At 43.0% G+C, this 19,603-nt stretch overlaps 1 protein-coding gene across 1 annotated transcript in view; it reads right to left on the bottom strand.

The window, feature by feature from the left end:
• CDK6 (cyclin dependent kinase 6) overlaps nt 1–19,603 on the bottom strand; it is a 356,418-nt gene that overhangs the window by 194,194 nt on the left and 142,621 nt on the right. Inside the window, exon 3 of the mRNA XM_033931133.1 lies at nt 1,970–2,105. Within this exon, the coding sequence (XP_033787024.1) occupies nt 1,970–2,105 (136 nt within the window). The remainder of the gene's footprint in view (nt 1–1,969; nt 2,106–19,603) is intronic.

Genomic DNA, 19,603 nt, shown 5'->3' with positions numbered 1-19,603 from the left:
TTGTCTTTCACCAGCTGCACTTTTTCCTTAGATTTAGCTGCTGTTCTGCTGGACCGACTGCCCCCCGATTTGGACAAAAATTGGTCCATACACTGACCAAGGCAAAGGGGGAACCTCTGAGCTCCAAATCGCCAAGAAAAGATAAGTAGTCAATGAATGTGCGTGAGAGGGCCCAGGAGCTACAGAACGCGCGTCTGCTCTCCTCACTGCATCAAGTGATCCCCCCCAAACCTCTTATAACATATATGTCATTTTAGGTCCTCATCCTGAATGGTAAATGCCAAATAATCATCTATGTCAAACCTCCTTCCCACCCTTAAACAACTTTAATTTAAGTTTTTATTTATTCATCTATAAATTAATTAGCTAAAAACTATCTGAGGTAAAGAGAAACAGAAACACTTATCTAAATGGCAAAATTTGCCCAGTCTTTCCTCTATGGCAGAGATGCCCACACTTTTTTGGGCTTGCGAGCTACTTTTAAATTGACCAAGTCAAAATGATCTACCAACAATAAAAATTTTTTTTAAAACCCCACAAAGCACACTGAAAGGCAGAGAAAATGTTAATTATCATTCATATTCCGGTTTTTTTTCAAAGAGGTCAAGGCAGATGACTCTATGCAATGTCACCTCAATAACAACCATACAAAAATAGACAAATATACTCCCTCCCTTTTTACTAAATCACGATAGCAGTTTTTAGCACAGGGAGCTGCGCTGAATGCCCTGCGCTGCTCTCTATGCTCGGCTCCCTGCGCTAAAAACTGCTATTGTGGTTTAGTAAAAGGGAGCCATAGTGCAAAATATAGACAGCAGATATAAATTCTCAAAACGGACACATTTTGATCACTAAATTGAAAATAAAATCATTTTTCCTACCTTTGTTGTTTGATGATTTCATGAGTCTCTGGTTGTACTTTCTTCTTCTGACTGTGCATCCAATATTTCTTCCCTTCTTTCAGCCTCCTGTATGCTTCCTCTCCTCCAGACCTCATTCTCTCCCCCAACTTTTTCTTTCTTTCTCCCTGCCCTCCCCCAAGCCACTAGGTTTGCCGCCGCCACCATCAAGGAACAGGCCCTCAAGCCACTGCCGCCCCAAGCTCTCCCTGCAGAAGCGTCGCACTGACCAGCATCCCGCTCCCCGATTTTAATTCTGATGTTGGAGAGGAAGTTCCAGGCTAGCCAGGCAGCGATTGGCTGGCCCAGAACTTCCTCTCCGACGTCAGAATTGACGTCGGGGAGAGGAATGCTGGTTGGTCCGATGCTTCTGCATGGAGAGCTTAGGGCAGTGGTGGGGGACGTCGGGGAAAGGAAGGCTGATCGGCCTGGTAGATTGGGATGGCAACACGAGTCTATCATGGAACCAGGATGGGCTCCATGATCGATTTGCGTTGCCTTCCCGATCTACCGGTCAATCATGATCGACATATTGGGCACCCCTGCGCTATGGCCTTATCCTTCCTGAGTGCCCCTTTTGTTCCTTGATCATCCAATGGTCCCACGGATTCCCTCACGTGTTTTCTGCTTCTAATGTACCTAAAAAAATTGTTATGAGGTTTTGCCTCTTTGGCAAGTTTCTCTTCATATTCTTTCTTAGCTTTCTTTATCAATGCTTTGCATCTAATTTGCCAGTGTTTGTGTCTTTTCTTATTTTCTTTGATTGTAACCATAGAAAGGTGGTATATCAAATTCTATCCTAAGTGCCATAGGCAAGAACTGGGGAAATAATAATTTTATTTCAGGCTTTCTGTCCAAAAGTTTGTCCAGGTTATTTTCTTCTTGCTCCAACAAGTTCAATAATTAACCACTGCCCTAAACGCCTGATCAAAAAGTGAAAGAAACCACAAATCTAAAATTTTCCCTTAACTTTAAGGAAGATCTGCCCCAATGGTTTTGTTTGCTCAGTGAGGGGCTAATATATTCATGATGAAATGCAAATTATGTAACTTAGAAATGTTGCTTTATACCTTTATAGTTTCACTGGGAACACCTGGCTCTGGAACTTTGTTCAAATAAGTGGCCAAGTCTTGGTCGACATGTTCAAATACAAGAGTCAGTTTTGTCTCTCTATCCGTTCGTGACACTGTGCATACATCGAACAATCTGAAAAGAAAAAGAAAGAAAGAAAAAAAGTAAATTGCAAGAAACAGCTAAGATAATTTGTTATCTATTTTTGTACTAGGGCTGTCTTAGATTAGTCTTACTCTTACAGAATTTTTTTTTCATATTATAAACAAGTAGTAAAACATAGAACTAATGAAGTCTACTTTCAGGGAACTCCATATGTGGATTAGAGAAGAAATAAATCAGTCAGGAAAACATTGTTACAAGCCTTTAAAGTTTGAAAAGGATAGGATACTAAACACAACACCCCTAATACTGAGCAGAAAAAAATATTCCATGCCATTATCTGGTTATTGCTACTGAATACCCCTTTCAATGATATTTGACCAGGTACGAAAAAAGTACCAGTAAATATTAACTCAATAATTTATTGGAGGGAAGGGTGGTAAAGCAAAGGGACACATACACACACCATGGTTGTGGTAGTCAATAGTGCCCAGTGGACAAAGAAAATGATAGTGAGTAAACTGGACTGCGGGAAGGTGATAAACAAATATTTTAGTCACCAAAAAGCAGATGTGGGTGTGTTTCAGGGAGCAAACATATGTCTGTAAAACAAACAAATATAAACAAGAGGATTGTGAAAAAGTACAAAAGGACCTTTTGAGACTGGGAGTCAAAATGACAGATGATGTTTAATGTGAACAAGTGCAAAGTGATGCATGTGGGAAACAGGAACCCAAACTATAGATTTGTGTTGCAGGGTTCCACGTTAGGAGTCACTGCCCAGGAAAAGGAGTTTTATAAATCATTCCAAATTACCCTATTACCTCATCTTTTAAATTTATATCAGGTTCAACTAACTAACGGTTGCATTTCAGGTAGTATGGAAGAATCTCTAACTATTGTTTTACCAAAGCCAAATAAAGATCCCATGTTGGTTTCAAATTACAGGCCTTTGATCAATGTAGATGGAAAACTTTTGGCTAAGTTATTGGCTTGGCGCTTGGTTAAGGCTCTCCCTTATGTTATCGATATGCACCAAACGGGTTTCGTTGCTCAAAGACATTCTTCAAATAATACCAGATTGGCTTTTCACATGCTAAATTTAACAAAAACCATGGCCTTCTCTGTGTCCTTGGATGCAGAGAAGGCCTTTGATTGTGTGGAATGGACCTTTATGTATCAAGCAATGGATTGGTTTGGTATTGGTTCCGGATTTATACAAATGATTCAAACCTTCTTGAGTTCCCCTTCTGCCATATCATATATTAATAATACTTTTTCTGAACGTTTCTGTCTGGAGAGGGGAGTTAGACAATGGTGTCCTTTACTGTTTGATATTGTTTTGGAACCCTTGTTATTGACTATTCAGCAGGCAAAGGAGATTCAGGGTATTCCTTATGCAGGTCTGGCATATAAAGTCTCTGCGTATGCAGATTTTATTTTGCTTCATTTGAGGAATCCTGAAACTACCATTCCACATTTACTAGATTTAATTGATAGATTTGGGAAATTTTCAGGGTATAAAATAAATTGGAGTAAATTGGAGGTTCTTCCGCTAAATATGTGTTGTCCAAAAGGATTATTTGATTCATTCCCCTTCCTTTGGAAGGAAGAGGGTATAAAATATTTAGGTATTTGGATTAAAAAAACATTGGAAGACACAATGAAAGTAAATAAAAAGTCCTTATCGCTAAAGGTTTCAGAAATGTGTGAGCAATGGAACCCATTATACCTGTCTTGTGGGAGGGGGGAGGGGAGAGTCCAAACGGTCAAGATGATGATTTTGCCTGTGGTTTGCTACCAAATGTGTATGTTGCCAGTTTAATTCCAGGGATCCTTTTATAAGAAATTAAATAGTATTCTTACAAATTAATTGGCTGGGTAAAACTGCGAGAATTGCTTTAGTATCTTTACAAAAACCAATTAAGGCAGGTGGGGTAAATTTCACAAACTTTTATAGGTATTATCAGGCCTATATGCTGTGTCAGGGTATGTATTAGGTCCTTCCTGATCTCATGGAACATCTCCCTGATTGGTTGTATTTAGAATGGCAAATTATGTCTCCATTATGGCTGTCTTATGTGTTGAGTATCAAGTTACCTATTTATGTTAAGGACAATAGTATTATATTTGACACCTGGAAAACCTTGAAATTTATTAACAATTTAACAGAAATTCCAATGGAGAAATCCACTTATCAATCCTTATGATTAAACTCCAAGATTCAAATTGGCGAATCTAAGATAGCCTGGAAGCACTGGATGCAGGCAGGCATACGTACACTAGATGATGTTATATCAAATGGGGAAATGCTTGATTTTTCACGACTACAACAATCCATTAAGCCCAGTATCTTGTTTCTAACAGTGGCCAACCTAGGTCGCAAGTACTTGACAAGCTCCCAAGAAGAAAAACAGAGTTTATGCTGCTTATCCTAGGAATAAGCAGTGGATTTCCCCAAGCCATCTTAATAATAGCTTATGGACTTCTCTTTTAAGAAATTAGCTAAGCTTTTTTTTAAAACCCTACAAAGTTAACCACTTTCAATGCATTCTCCAGCAACGAATTCCAGAGTTTAATTACCTGTTGAGTGAAGAAACTTTTTCTCTGGTTTGTTTTAAATCTACTACTTAGTAGTTTCATAGCATAGTTCCAGTCCTTGTATTTTTGGAAAGAATAAACAAGCGATTCATATCTACTGATTCCACTCCACTCAGTATTTTATATGAGGGGCTGCTGAAAAGTTCTCAGCCCAATCAACAAAGTTGGGGCAGTCTTCATCGAGGGCTATATACGTGGAGGCGCATAATTAAAAAAAAATGTCTAAGTCCCCTTTTGGCATAAGGCCTTAAACGTTGAAAGTAGAAGCAGGGAAAATGTCCATTATCAAAAAAAAGTCCAAAAGGAGTTTTTTTTATAATGGCTTGCCTCTACATTCAGTTGTTTAAACGCCCATACCACTACTATGTCTACACTAACAACATATAATCAACCAAAAACAGCCTAAGTCCCAAACGCCCAACACTAGAGCTTTTAGGCGAAGGAGGAGCCAGTCCTTCGCCTATAAGCTGGATTCTGTAACCAGTGTCTGTCAAAAACAACACCAGTTACAGAATCCACCCCCCACACATCGGGGCAGGAGGAAGCCCAAGGTCTCCTGCCCGGAGACCCGCGACCTCCCCCCCCCCCGACAACATCAGACCAGGAGAGAGCCCAAGCCCTCCTGGCCCCGCCGACAATGATCGGGTCAGGAGAGAGCCCAAGCCCTCCTGGCCCTGCCGATCCGCAACCCCCCTCTCCGCCGATTACAATCGGGGCAAGAGGGAGCCCAAATCCTCTTGTCCTGGCGATCCGCAACCCCTCTCCCCGCCTATTATGATCGGGACAAGAGGGAGCCCAAGCCCTCCTGGCCATGCGATCCCCCCCCCCACAAGATCGGGCAGGAAGGAGCCCAACCCATCCAGCCCAGGTGACCACCCTATCTCTCACCCCCACTAAGATCCGGGCAGGAGGGATTCCAGGCCCATGTGCCAGGCTGTACGTAGAACGCCCATGTGCTGGGTTTGGCTCATGTGCCTAAGGCCCTGCCCACAGGAGGGGCCTAAGGCTACTGGGCCGATTCCAGTTGGCCCAGGCGCCTCATGCCCCACCTGTGGGCGGGGTTTGAGCCGCCTGGGCCAATCAGGCCCTAAGGCCATCCATTCGAGGGATGGCTGGCCTGCCAGATGGACGGGCTTGGGACCCGTCCGTCCAGCTGTTTTTCAGGTATGGGGAGGTGTGTGTGTCGGGGTGGGGTTGCGGGGTCGGCTGGGGGGTTCTCACGGGTCGGCAGGTGAGGGGAGGTTTACGGTGAGCCAATCGGGGGTTCTGGGGCAGTTGGGGGGTTGCATCGGGGTAGCAGGGCCTGGGATCCCTCTTGCCCGAATCTTAGTAGGGGTGGGGGATAGGGTGGTCGCCTGGGCAGTAGGGGTTGGGCTTCCTCCTGCCTGATCTTGTAGGGTGGGGGGGTCGCGTGGCCAGGAAGGCTTGGGCTCCCTCCTGGCCCGTTCGTAATCGGCGGGGGGGGGGGGGGGGGTCACGGATTGCCAGGGCAAGGAGGGCTTGGGCTCTCTCCTGGCCCAATCGTTGTTGGCTGGGCCAGGAGGGCTTGAGCCCTCTCCTGGCCTAATCATTGTCAGCGGGGCCAGGAGGGCTTGGGCTCGCTCCTGGCCTGATCGGATCGGGGGAGGGGTGGAGCGCAGCAGGAGAGATGGGTCATCTCTCCTGCCGCTTTAGCGATCCCAAGTGCCGTGTTTGGCGGCACTTGGTGGTATCACTATTGCGGCAGGGGAGATGAGGCATCACTCCTGCCCCGATGGTTGCGGTGGAGGGTGATAGGTTGCTGGGCCGCTGAGCTGATCGCGCCAGCCGCCATCAGCTCAGAGGCCCCTTTTTCGGCACTTATACCTTTTTTGAATTGGTCTGTCAAAACGCTAGGCAACCTGCCTAAACTTTTGGCTATACCTGCTGTACGCCTAAGTCTAGGTCAGCCCACCTCCCGCCCTTTCCCCTCCTCTAAAAATGCCTCTTTTCACTCTATGCGTTTAGAGGCAGGGGAAAGGCCTAAGCTGATTTTAGATATGCCTAAAACCAGCTTTGATTATGGGTACTTGGACGATCAGTCTTTTTGATCGTCCAAGTACCCATTTAGGCCACTTTTTAGACGTGTTTTTTTTTTTCCCAATTATGAGCCCCTTAGGGGGGAATTCTAAAAACGGCACTGGTATCGGCAGCCACCTAAGAAGTGGCCACCGATAGTGTGTCAATCATGAACCGGCCCCGATTATAGAATTCTGCTTTTTTTTTTACACTGGCACCTTAAACATAGGCAAAAAAACAAAAAAACTAATGCTGCCGAAGTCTTAAATATAAACTAAACAAAAACGGCAAAAAATATGGGAAGAAGAGGACACCTCTTCCCATATACTCAGGAAAGAGGCAATGAATGAAAATATCTATAATTAACCTGCCGGAAACTCTCTCACCACAATGAAGAGAGGACCATGCAGCCGGCCCGCTATTAATTCTGTCCAAGCCGTAAAGGACCAAACAGCCGAATCGGGGAACTGTAATACCCTTACGAACCCTTAATCACTATCCCCCGGGCTGACAGTTCTCATGAGGACTATTTGAAGCCCGAGTGAGTTCACTCGATACATCACTACAACATAGGCCAGCATTTCAGAAGCCTACATTTAAGGTGCCGGTGTTGCTCCTTGTGACCCTGGGTAAGTCACTTAATCCTCCAGTGACCACTGCTTTGAAATGCAAAAATCGCAAAAGGGACATGCAGGAGAGAGGCAGGAGACTTGGGTTCAGCCTCTCCTGAGTCCCCCAGCGCTGGGTATTCACAGGAGGCTATCTCAGGGGAAGAGGCCCTTTCCAATGCCCTCAGCAGAGCCCAGGAGAACCTTCAGGGAATCCCTGCCAAGGACCCCCTGTGCAAGGATTCACTTCAGATTTTGTGAGCATGTCCCGTGGCACACAGATGCTCCTTGGCTGACCATCCAGCATAAGCCTGGCATGATACAGGGGTAGAAAGGCCCGAGGAGTCCATCCCTATCAATTTTAAGCAACATCAAAGGGTTTTGAGGCAGATAGATGCTTTAGAGAAAAAAATTGTTTAAAATTCAAAATGGTCGCCACCAGTGAATTTGGGAAAGGAAATGGGAACTTGTATACTGCCCTTTTGTGACTTTTGCATTTCAAAGCAGTGGGCACTGGAGGATTAAGTGACTTACCCAGGGTCACAAGGAGCAGCACTGGGATTTGATCTTACAACCTCTGGATACAGAGGCAGCAGCTCTACCAGTGAGCCATACCTTCCCCCAACTTGCACAAAAAATGGCCCAAGGGAGGTTCCCCTGAAGTTCAAAAACTAAAGGGAAATGGGCTTTGGATGAGGGGGAACTCTATCTCTAGCCCCAGGAAACCTCAAATTTGACTTTTCCAACCACCCTTCCTCCAATTTTCCCCATAGGCTATAATAGCTTTACTTACTATGCCTTGTGGTACTTGCCTGCCTCAGCTCAGAAGTGCAGCTTGAACAAATGGAAAATAACTCTGCCTCTCAGGTTTGCTTTACAAGCTTGGTCTTTGGGCTGTCAGTCAGACCAATGTTAGACCGAGCCTCAACCCCCAGAAACTCTCTCACCGCAATGGGGAGAGGACCATGCAGCCGGCCTACTATTAATCCTGTCCAAGCTGGGAAGCAGCCAAACAGCCTGAGCTCAAGGTTCTGCTAAATCAAGAATGCGGGCAGCTACTCAGGGGATGGCCCCTGAGCTCTAAAAATATTATAGAAGGCAAGCTAGACAGGTGTCTCCGATGGTTGATTCTGCTTGCAAGTGAGTCTGCATTTTCTCTCAGACAGAGATCCTAACAAGAGGAAACCAATTTAATTAAATTAACTTTTTCATTCTGTCGGAAAAATACAGAATGAAAAATGTAAAAATTCACTGGACTAAGCATATAGCCCTTGACGGAGACTGCCCCAGCTTTGTTGATTAGGCTGAGAACATTTCAGCGGCTCCTTATATGATGAGAAAGAAACCATCTAGAACTCTTGCTAAAACAGGATTATATAAGGCAAGATCAGGTTAATCACCCTCAGTACAATAGAAGATTTGAACATCATCTACAATATCACCGATTGTAGATTGGACAGAGCTACAGAAAAAGTTAACTGTTTTCTATACTAAAAGATCCCAGTGGTGATTAAATGGCTAAATATCTGGAGATATTTGATCAACAACATTTTTTCCTCAGCTCTTTCCTGATGCAAATGTGCATGAATTTTTGCATACTTATGGTTTCCCAGAATACAGCTTACATTAGCTAAATTACTTCAGCAGAGGTCTTTACAGTAAGATTTCTCCATTAAAAATGTATATTATGCACTGTTCTGGATCAAATAATGCTCTTATGCACTTCTTAATATGACAATAAAGAACTCAGAAAATATAGCCAGGATCAGCTTTTCCTAAACTGAAGGTAGATACTCACATTATAATCTCCTATCCCTCCACTCCCCCCCACCTTGCTTTTAAAAAAATCTGAGTTCACTCTAGTAGTGAGGGCATGAAAGACGGTTGCATGAAGCATGTGTACTGGTTCTTCTAAAGAGCTATTATGCCTGTTAATCTGTCTATCAAGATGGGAACAAGGAGACCAGCTGGCCAGTGACTTCCCCAGACAAAGTTTCTGGGATGGAAACAGGGGGCAAAGTAGCTATCGAAGGGGGCAAACCAAAGTCATGATTTTGCACATTATGGCCACCACTTAATCATTGCCCCTTTCCTCGCCTATAAATTAGCTGTAAAATACAAGAAAAAGTCTCAAAGGCATTCTATGCATAAATAAATTCCCCATCCAGTAAAACTATCATATAACTGATAGAATCATTCAACTAATTTTTCTATATGGAAATGAAGTCTGGAGGATTCTATATAAGGTTGGCAGAATTCAAATTTAAACTTGCACCCTAGTTCTGAAAGTTCACAATTGTCAACATTGCAGCTAAGAGCTTGTAATTATTTTATGTATCTAGAGGGACTTATTAAGCACCTTTATGACAACAATCAGCCAAGGTGATATAAAGCAGATATAGTTTGCATAAAAAACTTATAATTTTGTTAACAACATAGCATCATAATAGTAAAATGGCATATCAGATATAAGACTACATGCAATCAATGAGGTAAACTTGGAAATAGGCAAACTGGTGCTTCTGTGAATAAATGCCCAGAGCTTGTCAGGTATCACATCTTTGTTCCATTGCTGTGCAGATGGTTTACAAAGGATGTGAGCCCCCCCAACCCCCCCAAAAAAAACCAAAAACCAGGCTGCCTGCAGCCACTATCTCCTTGATTATATAAGAAAGGTAAAAACAATATGGAATGTGGTTCTTATCAGCTAAGCTCAGTCGATCTTTTGTTTTCAAGTTTGTAGAGATCTGGAATGAACTTCCTGACTCCATTAGACTTTTAGGCCAGCTGCAGTTATTTTGTAACTACCTGAAAACTTTGTTGTTCTCGCAATTTTTAAATGGTTCAACTACAGCCTCAACGAAATGATAATATTATAGTTATGTACTCAAGTCTTAATTATATGTGAACTGAGTCGAGCTCCACTGGGAGATGACCTGGTATATAAACCAAAGATTAGATCAGATTAGAATATTGTTAAATTCAGATGTTAAGCAGTCGATATTCAAAACAAGTGAGTAGAAGAGGCTTCTAGACCAGTGTTCTTCAACTGCTGGTCCGCGGACTGGGGCCGGTCCGCAGAAATTTCCTGCCGGTCCACAGGGCTGGCACTTGCATCGGGCCCGAGGCAGCGTTCTTCAGCCGCAGTGATTAATGCGGCATTATCTTCGGGCCAGCTCCCTCTTCCTCAGTGCTGCAGTGCACAAAGATGCAGGCAGTGGCTCCTATGCGCTTCTTGCGCCTGAACCGGAAGCCTTCTCTCTGATATCACAATGTCAGAGGGAAGGCTTCTGAATGAGGTGCAGGACGCGCGAGAAGCCGCTGCCCGCGTCTTTGTGCACTGCGTCAGTGAGGAAGAGGGAGTCGGCCCGAAGATAACACCGGGGGCAGCGTAAAATGGCCAGGCTGAAGCAGGCCAGAAGGTAAGGCATAGCATGAAGGGAGGGAGACAACAAAGGTAGGGGGAATGATTTTAGTTTTACATTTAGTGATTGAATTGTGTCAATTTTCAGAATTTTCAGCTGCTGTCTATATTTTGCACTGTTCAGGAAGAAATGCATTTGTTTCTTTTTCTCTGGGGTTATACTGCATGCAGAGTCTTGAATCTTAGGGCTTGGTTTGTATATATAAATACTTTTAGTTTTTGGTCCTGTATTTGCATGGGGTTCTGTTTTCTGGTAGGAATGAATGTTAAGAAGCATGCAGTATGCTTTGTTTAGTTAAATTTCGTGGTTAACCATTATGTGTTGTTAACAAGATTATATTGAGTGTGTGTGTATATATGAAAAATGAATGGAAAAAATGATGTTACAATTAGTATTATTTTGGGGGTGGGGTCTGGGGCGGAAATTGGATGCAGATGGGCGGGGTCTGGCCCACGACTTAGCTCAGTGTTCTTCAACCGCCGGTCCACAAAATAATTATTTTATTTCTGCTGGTTCATAGACTTTTCTAGACTACCACAAATGCCTTCACAGGGTGGGTGGAGGAGCCATCAGGATGTGAGACATCTAGGAAGCTTTCCTCTTACAATTCCCCACACCCAAAAAGGTATGTCTGAGGTCACCTCAGGAACAGTAGTAACACACTGTCCTTCCACTGCCAAACACTTTTAGAAACAACACAAAACCCTACATAAAGACACTCAGAAGCATTATAGCAAACAAATGATACTATTAACAGCCCTAACTCCCAGGATTCAAACTGCCATGACCTTATCTATGAAAAGACAGCATTGTAATTATTGCACTGGGTCCTAGAATACCAATACATCAGCAATTGGAAAATTAGAACAAGCTGGATTGCTATTGCACCTACACAGACTCTAACCCCCGTATTCTGTAAAGGTTGCCACCCAGAACCAGTGGGCCACCCAGGTGTTTATTTTTAGGGTAAGGTGGGATCAGGGGTTCCCTTGACATGCACACAACAGCTGTGCCTACCGCACAGCGCTTGAGGCTTGCCAAAGGAAGTTCTGACCCCTTTAGTGACCAATGCTCAACAGTAACAGAATGCATATAATTTGCATGCTGTTAGTGTTGTGCATTGGTCACTAAAAGCAGGCTGGTGTTTCTTCAGCGCCATTCCTCTACAGCACCAGAGTTTTGTGCATCTATCCCTCAATGATGAAAGGGGGATCAGAGCAGGGATTGCTCCAAACAGGAATGTGGTCTTTCTGACAACCAATGTCCAAAAGAAAAATGCACAAGACAAGTCAGCATTTCTAGTAGACTGGCAACACAGACATCCCAGCAGAGCAGTGGGCACCCCAGAAGCAATGTAGTGAACTTCACATAAAAACTCCCAAGTACACATCTCACCATAACCCCTTTATATTGTATGGTGAGCCCTCTAAAACCCACCCCAAAACTACTGTACACCACAACAGCCCTTATGCCTGCAGGTATCACCTATATAGAGGTATTGTAGGTTTTGGAGGGCTCATATGTTCAACCATAAGCATACTAGTTAGAAAGGGATATGGGCCATGGTTCTCATCTCTATAGTACACTGCAGCAACTACTAGGCTACTCCATGAACCTGCTTGTTTGCTCCAATAGGACTGCCCATAACATCTGCAGCTGTCATACAGGCTGGTATTTATTGTTTCTTTCACATCTTTTGAGGGTGGGAGAGAGTCAGTGACCATTGGGGGAGTAAGGTGGAGACATGCCTTCATCTCTCCAGTGGTCATCCAGTCAGTTTGGGCACATATTCGGCACATATTTGTTATTGAAACATGTCTTAGCCTCAAACATCCAAATTTTGCCCTGGACATTTTCTACAATGTTCCATTGCTGAAAAATGTCCAAATTGTAAGTCCACTCTAGTGCTGCCCAAACCACACCCTCAGCACGCCCTCTTGAGATTTAAATGCAGTGCAGAAAAACACCCACCTACCCCTTTATGCCACTTTTTAGATGTTTTTTCTGTTCTCAAAATGAGCTCCATAGTTATTAATAACAAGGTTTAATAGTAAAACATCTTAACGATAGCCCACATTGATAACTTCTACCCTAAAGTGCTTATTTTAGAAACGCTATTCAGATTTTAGGCATACATAAACTGACATATAGATGTATATACTGCATAAACATCCAAACAATGAGTTTACAAAGCCAGGATATACAAGTCTAAAACTTAAAATTATGCACCTGGCAAATGGTTGTGGTCTGTGTATGTTTTGAGTGGGACCAGGGTGGACCTAAATAATAAACATTATTTACCACTTCAGAAGTGCCTTTTCAGAAAATACATTTCAGAAGTCTAAACCCCAAAAGATAAACATTGGACTCTACTATTACTAATTATTTCTATAGTGCTCCTAGGCATACCCTGTGCTGTACAGAGTCACAAAGAAGACAGTCCCTGCACGAAGGGGCTTACAATCAAAACCAGGGGTGTCAAACTCAATGACATAAGGGGCCGAAATCTAAAACATAGGCTAAGTCACTGCCCAAAATTTTTATTATGATACTTAGGGGCCCTTTTATTAAGGTACGCTGACCAATTTAGCACGCGCTAAATGCACACCTTAATAAAAGGACCCCTTAGTCTTAATAGAAGTATAGGGTTACAACCTCTCTAACCCCACACCGGCTCTGTGATGTAAACAAAATAAATAAAAATGACTTTTCCTTTCTCTTTTAGGTTCTAGTTCATGCCTGCTGTCTAACACCAGCTCTGGCAGGATACACATTTCAAATCTGACATGTAATCACAAAACAGAAAATAAAATTATTTTTTCTACCTTTTGTTTTCTGGTCATTATTCAAATCATGTTATGGTCCCAGGCTCTGGTTGTCTTCTGATAACTTGCTTGCCAGGGTCTCCTTCTTTCTTCTTCCCTTCCCTCCCCCAGAGGTCTGGCATCTGTCCTTTTGGCCCTCTGTTCCTTCTCTCCCTCCATCCTGGCTTTCTGGTCTCACATTAAAGCAGCCTGCAGAGAATCGCCGGTCAGCTATAGTGATCCTAGCAGGCTGCCGTTGGCCTCCGCAGCATGTTCCCTCTGCCACGGTCCCGCTCCTCCTCTGACGTACAGGACCATGGCAGAGGGAACGTGCTGCTGAGGCTACAGCAGCCTGCTAGGATTGCTACAGCCGACCAGCGATCCTCTGCAGGCTGCATTAATGTGAGACCGGGAAGCCACGTGAACCTACATCTGATGTGGCGCTTGTACCTGTCTGCTGGCGGGCCAGCTTAAGTGAAATTTTGTAATTGTTTGGCGGGCCAAATTTTATTACACAGAAAATAATTCTATTTTGAGCTAGTTTTCACACAAATGTTACAGAAAAATATATAGTGTTATGTTTTAGTGCAGGATTAGTCTGTATCACAGAAAGATAAGGTTCTATCAGAGTTAACCTGGATCCAAGATGGTTGCCGCTATGTGAATACTGACAGGACACCTGAGAGTGTATCTTATACCTTTGAAGAATGCCGAAAAGAAGCATTAGTGGTGCCTCCCAGCGCTCGGTGCCCATGGTTCCTACAGTCAAAGACATTTTCAGATGCCTTCAAATTGAGCAAGTTTCTTCGGGGAATCGCTCCTTTGGGGGACTTCGGCAGAGAGGAGTGCTTCGGCTGAAACCCACGGCTAGACATTACTCTGAGCCCTGACGTCAGGACGCCTCCCCTTCAGCTGCTGTCGCTGGGAGCTAGACCACGAGAGGAGAGTACGTCCGATGAGGCAGTATTCTCCTCTCGAGAGGCCAGCATATCAGAGGGCTTGCCGCAGGGAACAGCTCAGAAGGATTTGGTCCTTTTGGAGGAACCAGCGACCAGGACACCTTTAGCCAAGGAGGAACAAAGCACTGGGGAGGTAAACCAACCATCTGAGCTATCTCAAACTACACCAATAATTTCTTTTGCTCCTGTTAAATCCCCAGAAGTCACTTTAGACTCGCTCTGGGAATTAGTTTTGGCTTTGGAAAATTCCCTGAATCCTCAAATTAAAAATTTAGATAAAGAACTGAAGGACCAGAAAGAAGAAATTAATACACTTCTCCCTCCCCATTCGCGGTTTCCACACTCACGATTTCACATAATCGTGATTTTTTTGGGGGGAGGGGGAAAAACACCCCCCCATATTTTTGCCTTCCCTCCCAGCATCCAGGCCTTACCTGGTGGTCTAGCTCCCGCCGTGGTCTCGAGAGACTACGGGAACTCACGGCAGTCATTTCCTATTGGCGATCTGCACGGGGCAGGAGCGTAGGAAGATCGCTCCTGCCCCAAAAGCCTGCTATACCACCAGGTAAGGCCGGGATGCCGGAGGAAGGCGGGAGGGAGGTGGGGGAAGGTCAGAGCCGGATATTCACGGTATTTCCCTATTCGTGGTCCGGCTCTGCCCCATCCCCCGCGAATAACGAGGGAGATGTGTACTTTGAAAGAGGATATTGCATTATTGAAATCTGATATCCAAGAAGAAAAGAAGGACGTAAAAATGATTTTAAGTAATCATGATTTACTTGTAAAAGATAACTTGATTATGAGGAGAAAATTGGAAGTACTTGAAAACAATAGTTGGATTAATAATTTACGTTTAATTAATTTTCCAAAGGTTTCATCAATTTCCCCAAGAGAAATGATAAAGTGTTGCTTTCTGGAAAATCTTAAAATTCCTGAGAATTCTCTACCACCATTGACAAGAGTGTATTATTTACCTACAAGGATTCAGGATTTACAGAAGAAAGAAGATGTTGGAAAACCTCAGGAAGGTTAAGAACATAAGAACTGCCATCTCTGGATCAGACCCTGGGTCCATCAAGTCCGGTTATCTGCTCACGCGGAGGCCCAGCCAAGTGTAACCTGGCGAAAACTTAGTCACCTGTATCCCTCTATGTGCCTTTCGAGGAGATATGCATCTAACTTGCACTTAAATCCTAGAACGGTGGGGTCCACAGCAATCTCCACCGGGAGAGCGTTCCAAGTGTCTACCACTCGCTGTGTGAAGCAGAACTTCCTGGCATTTGTTCTGGGCTTGTTCCCCCTCAGCTTCAGTCCATGACCTCTTGTCCTAGTCTCATTTGACATCGTAAATAACTTTTTGTCCTGCTCTATCTTGTCGATTCCTTTTATTATTTTAAAAGTCTCAACCAGATCCCCTCGCAGTCTCCTCTTCTCAAGGGAGAACAGTCCCAGTTTTCTAAGTCGTTCTTTGTAGTTCAAGTTCTCCATACCTTTTACCAGCTTCGTTGCTCGCCTCTGCACCCTGTCGAGCAGTTTTATATCCTTCTTTAGGTAGGGAGACCAGTGTTGGACACAGTATTCCAAGTGTGGTCTGACCATTGCTCTATAAAGCGGCATTATGACCCTCTCCGATCTACTTGTGATTCCCTTCTTTATCATGCCCAACATTCTATTTGCTTTCTTTGCCGCCGCCGCACATTGTGCTGACGGTTTCAGGGTCCTATCTATCAATACCCCCAGCTCTTTTTCTTGTTCACTCTTACCCAAAGTTGAACCTGACACGCTGTACACGTGCTCCTTGTTCTTTCTGCCCAAATGGATTACCTTGCTTTTTTCCCACATTAAACTTCATTTGCCATTTCTCTGCCAATCTCTCTAACTGGCTCAAGTCTCTCTGTAGTTCCTCGCTGTCCTTTTGTGATCTGATTGTCCAACATAGCTTTGTGTCGTCTGCAAACTTGATGATTTCACTGGACGTTCCTTCTTCTAGATTGTTGATGAAAATATTAAATAAGATGGGCTCAAGAACCGAGCCCTGGGGCACACCGCTAGTCACTTTCTCCCAGTCTGAGAGCTTCCCATTTATGCCTACCCTCTGCATTCTGTTTTCCAGCCATTTGCCTATCCACCTTAGTATGTCTCCCTCTATTCCGTGGCTTTGTAATTTCCTGAGAAATCTTTTGTGTGGAACTTTGTCGAACGCTTTCTGGAAGTCCAGTTATATTATGTCCACTGGTTCCCCGTTATCGATTTGTTTGTTTACTGTTTCAAAGAATTGTAGTAAATTCGTCAAGCATGACTTCCCTTTCCAGCTGGCTGGCTCTCATCAGGTCGTGTGCATCCAAGTGCCTATGCTATCTTTAATCAGTGCCTCAACCATCTTTCCAGGGACAGATGTAAGACTCACCGGTCTGTAGTTGCCTGGTTCTCCTCTTGATCCTTTTTTGAAAATTGGGGTGATGTTCGCTATCTTCCAGTCGTCCGGTATCTGTCCAGTACTAATTGACAGGTTGGCAAGGTTTTGCAGTAGTTCTCCGATTTCTACCTTCAGCTCCTTTAATACTCTCGGGTGAATTCCATCCGGTCCAGGGGATTTGTCACTTTTAAGTTTGTCGATCTGGTAGTATATCTGGTCCAAATCCACTTCTAATGTGGTGAGGCTGTCCTCTGTTTCTCCCTTGAACACTTTCACTGTTTTAGGTATTGATGTAATGTCCTCCTTCGTAAAGACAGATGCAAAGAAAGAGTTTAGTCTGTCAGCAATTTGTTTGTCATTTTTGATGCACCCTTTTCTTCCCTGGTCATCCAGCGGACCCACTGCCTCTTTTGCGGGTTTTTTTCCCTTTTATGTATCTAAAAAAGGGCTTGAAGTTCTTGGTCTCTTGCGCTATTTTCTCCTCATAGACCTTTTTGCCATCCCTCACTGCCTTGTGACATTTCTTCTGATCGTCTTTTGGCTGTTCCAGGCTTTGGTAATTCTTTCGCATTTCCATTTTTTAAAGGAGTTCTTCTTTTCTCTTACGGCATCCTTCACCTCTTTAGTAAGCCATGCTAGCTCTCCTTTGCTTTTATTTTTCCATCCTTTGGATATCTGCGGAATGTAGAGATTTTGTGCTTCCGTGATAGTATTTTTCAGTAGGGACCATGCCTGATCCACCGATTTAATTGCGTTCATCCTTTTCTTGAGCCGTTTTTTTTACCATGGCTCTCATGCTATCGTATCTTCCTTTCTTAAAGTTGAGGGTTGTGGTTAAGGTTTTGGTATGTTTCCCCTTCCCGATGTCAAGTTTAAAGTTGATCATGTTGTGATCGCTCGTCCCTAGCAGGACCGTGAGTTCTACTTCTTTAGTCTGACCAGTAATGCCATTTAGGACCAAGTCCAAAGTGGCATTCCCTCTCGTCGGCTCTTCCACCATTTGATCTAGGAAGCAGTCCCCTATCATTTCTAGAAACTTTATTTCTTTGCCGCAGTTGGAGGTTCCCAGGTTCCAGTCTATACCTGGAAAGTTAAAGTCTCCCATGATCTCTGGATGTTTCTGCTTTATTGGAATAGATAGAGAAGTGACCATTTCAGCCACTCTCTTATTGACTGTGGCTCTGGCTCCAGACAAAGATTGGATCCTTAAACTTTTGTTCAAAAATAGAACCAGAGACTTTCTTGGTTTCCATATTCAAATTTTTCTGGATGTCTCTAAAGAGATTCAAAAGAGAAGAAGGGAATTTCTAATATTGAAACCAGGTGTGACCCAGATTGGGGGGTTTATTTTTTTTCTTAGATTTCCTTGTAAATGTGTAGTAAGGTATTGTACTTTAAAATATGTGTTCTTTGAACCGGCTCATTTGATGGCTTTTCTCTCTATGAAGCGCCTTGAAAATGGAGAAACACCTGTGTCCAAGTAATAATTTAGCTCTATTTCAGTATCAGATAATGTGATTTCTTGATTGTTATTTAATATTATAATCACTCCTATTCTTTAATCTTGGATCCTAATTTTGAGGACTAGTGTGTGATTAAGTAGAGAGATATTTCCTACTATGGTTTGATTTATTTTCTGGATTGAAAGTAATTTAAATACTATGTTTTCTTAATTACACTTTCTGTACAAGATGATATGCTTGTTAAATACTGTAATGTGAAAATTTATAAATAAATAAAGAGATAGGGTTCTATCAATTTAAACTCTCAATGTAATGGTGCTAAATTCTTTTGTCTCACTATTTACACATGCACACTGTCGTTCATTATGTATGTACGCAAGAAAACTACAACTGGGTCAATCTCTCATAATAATGTGAAGGAACATAGGCAATCAATACCCCCCTTTTTTAACTCTTTATGCTCCCCCACCCTTTAACCACCTTTAATATAAATGTTACCAAACTAAAATCCCAACAATAAATTAATAAATAGGACAGCTTTATTTGTTTTATAAAAACTGAAACCTATGCTCTTCCCTTTTTATTGAATATCAAAGGACCAATGTCACTACTATCTCATCAACTACTGTATAATTTGCTGTTTAGGGCTTCAGACATGCCATTATTGTTCGCTCGTTTTTCTCGGCGATACAAAATGATCTTAGTGGCTATGGCTGTGGCTTCTTCATTCGCCCATTCAAAAAATATTTTTAAAACATTTTTTAATAGTTTTAATAATTTTTATCTGTTTTTCTTTATTTTAATTCCTTTTCTTTTATAAAGTGCATAGTGCTCTCATAAATATTTGCAATAAAAAATTTTTTGCAATAAAAGTTGACTTATCTTAAATATATGTAGTTTCCTTAATAGGATCGGGTAGGGGCTTGTCACATCGACATGTTTCGCCATGAGGCTTTTTCAAGATTATATCCCCTGTAAGAATGAAAAAAGACATTGTATTTCCCATCCCATATTTCTTACAAACATATCTTTACTTAATTTTAAGGGAACCATATAGTAAATAATTATAAACCACATGCTCACCCTTTTTCAGTTTTAACAGACCATCCCGATGTCATAAACTTTCTGATCTAACAAAGATGGCCGCGGCGTCTTTTTTTCTCAATATAAGTACCTCCCCTACTCTATGACGTCACTCCTTCCAATAGCGAATCCGGA

The sequence above is a fragment of the Geotrypetes seraphini genome, chromosome 2 (genome assembly GCF_902459505.1).
Source record: "Geotrypetes seraphini chromosome 2, aGeoSer1.1, whole genome shotgun sequence".
Lineage (NCBI taxonomy): Eukaryota > Metazoa > Chordata > Amphibia > Gymnophiona > Dermophiidae > Geotrypetes > Geotrypetes seraphini.
The sequence above is the reverse complement of the archived record's forward strand: the minus strand, read 5'-3'. Positions and strand labels throughout refer to the sequence as shown.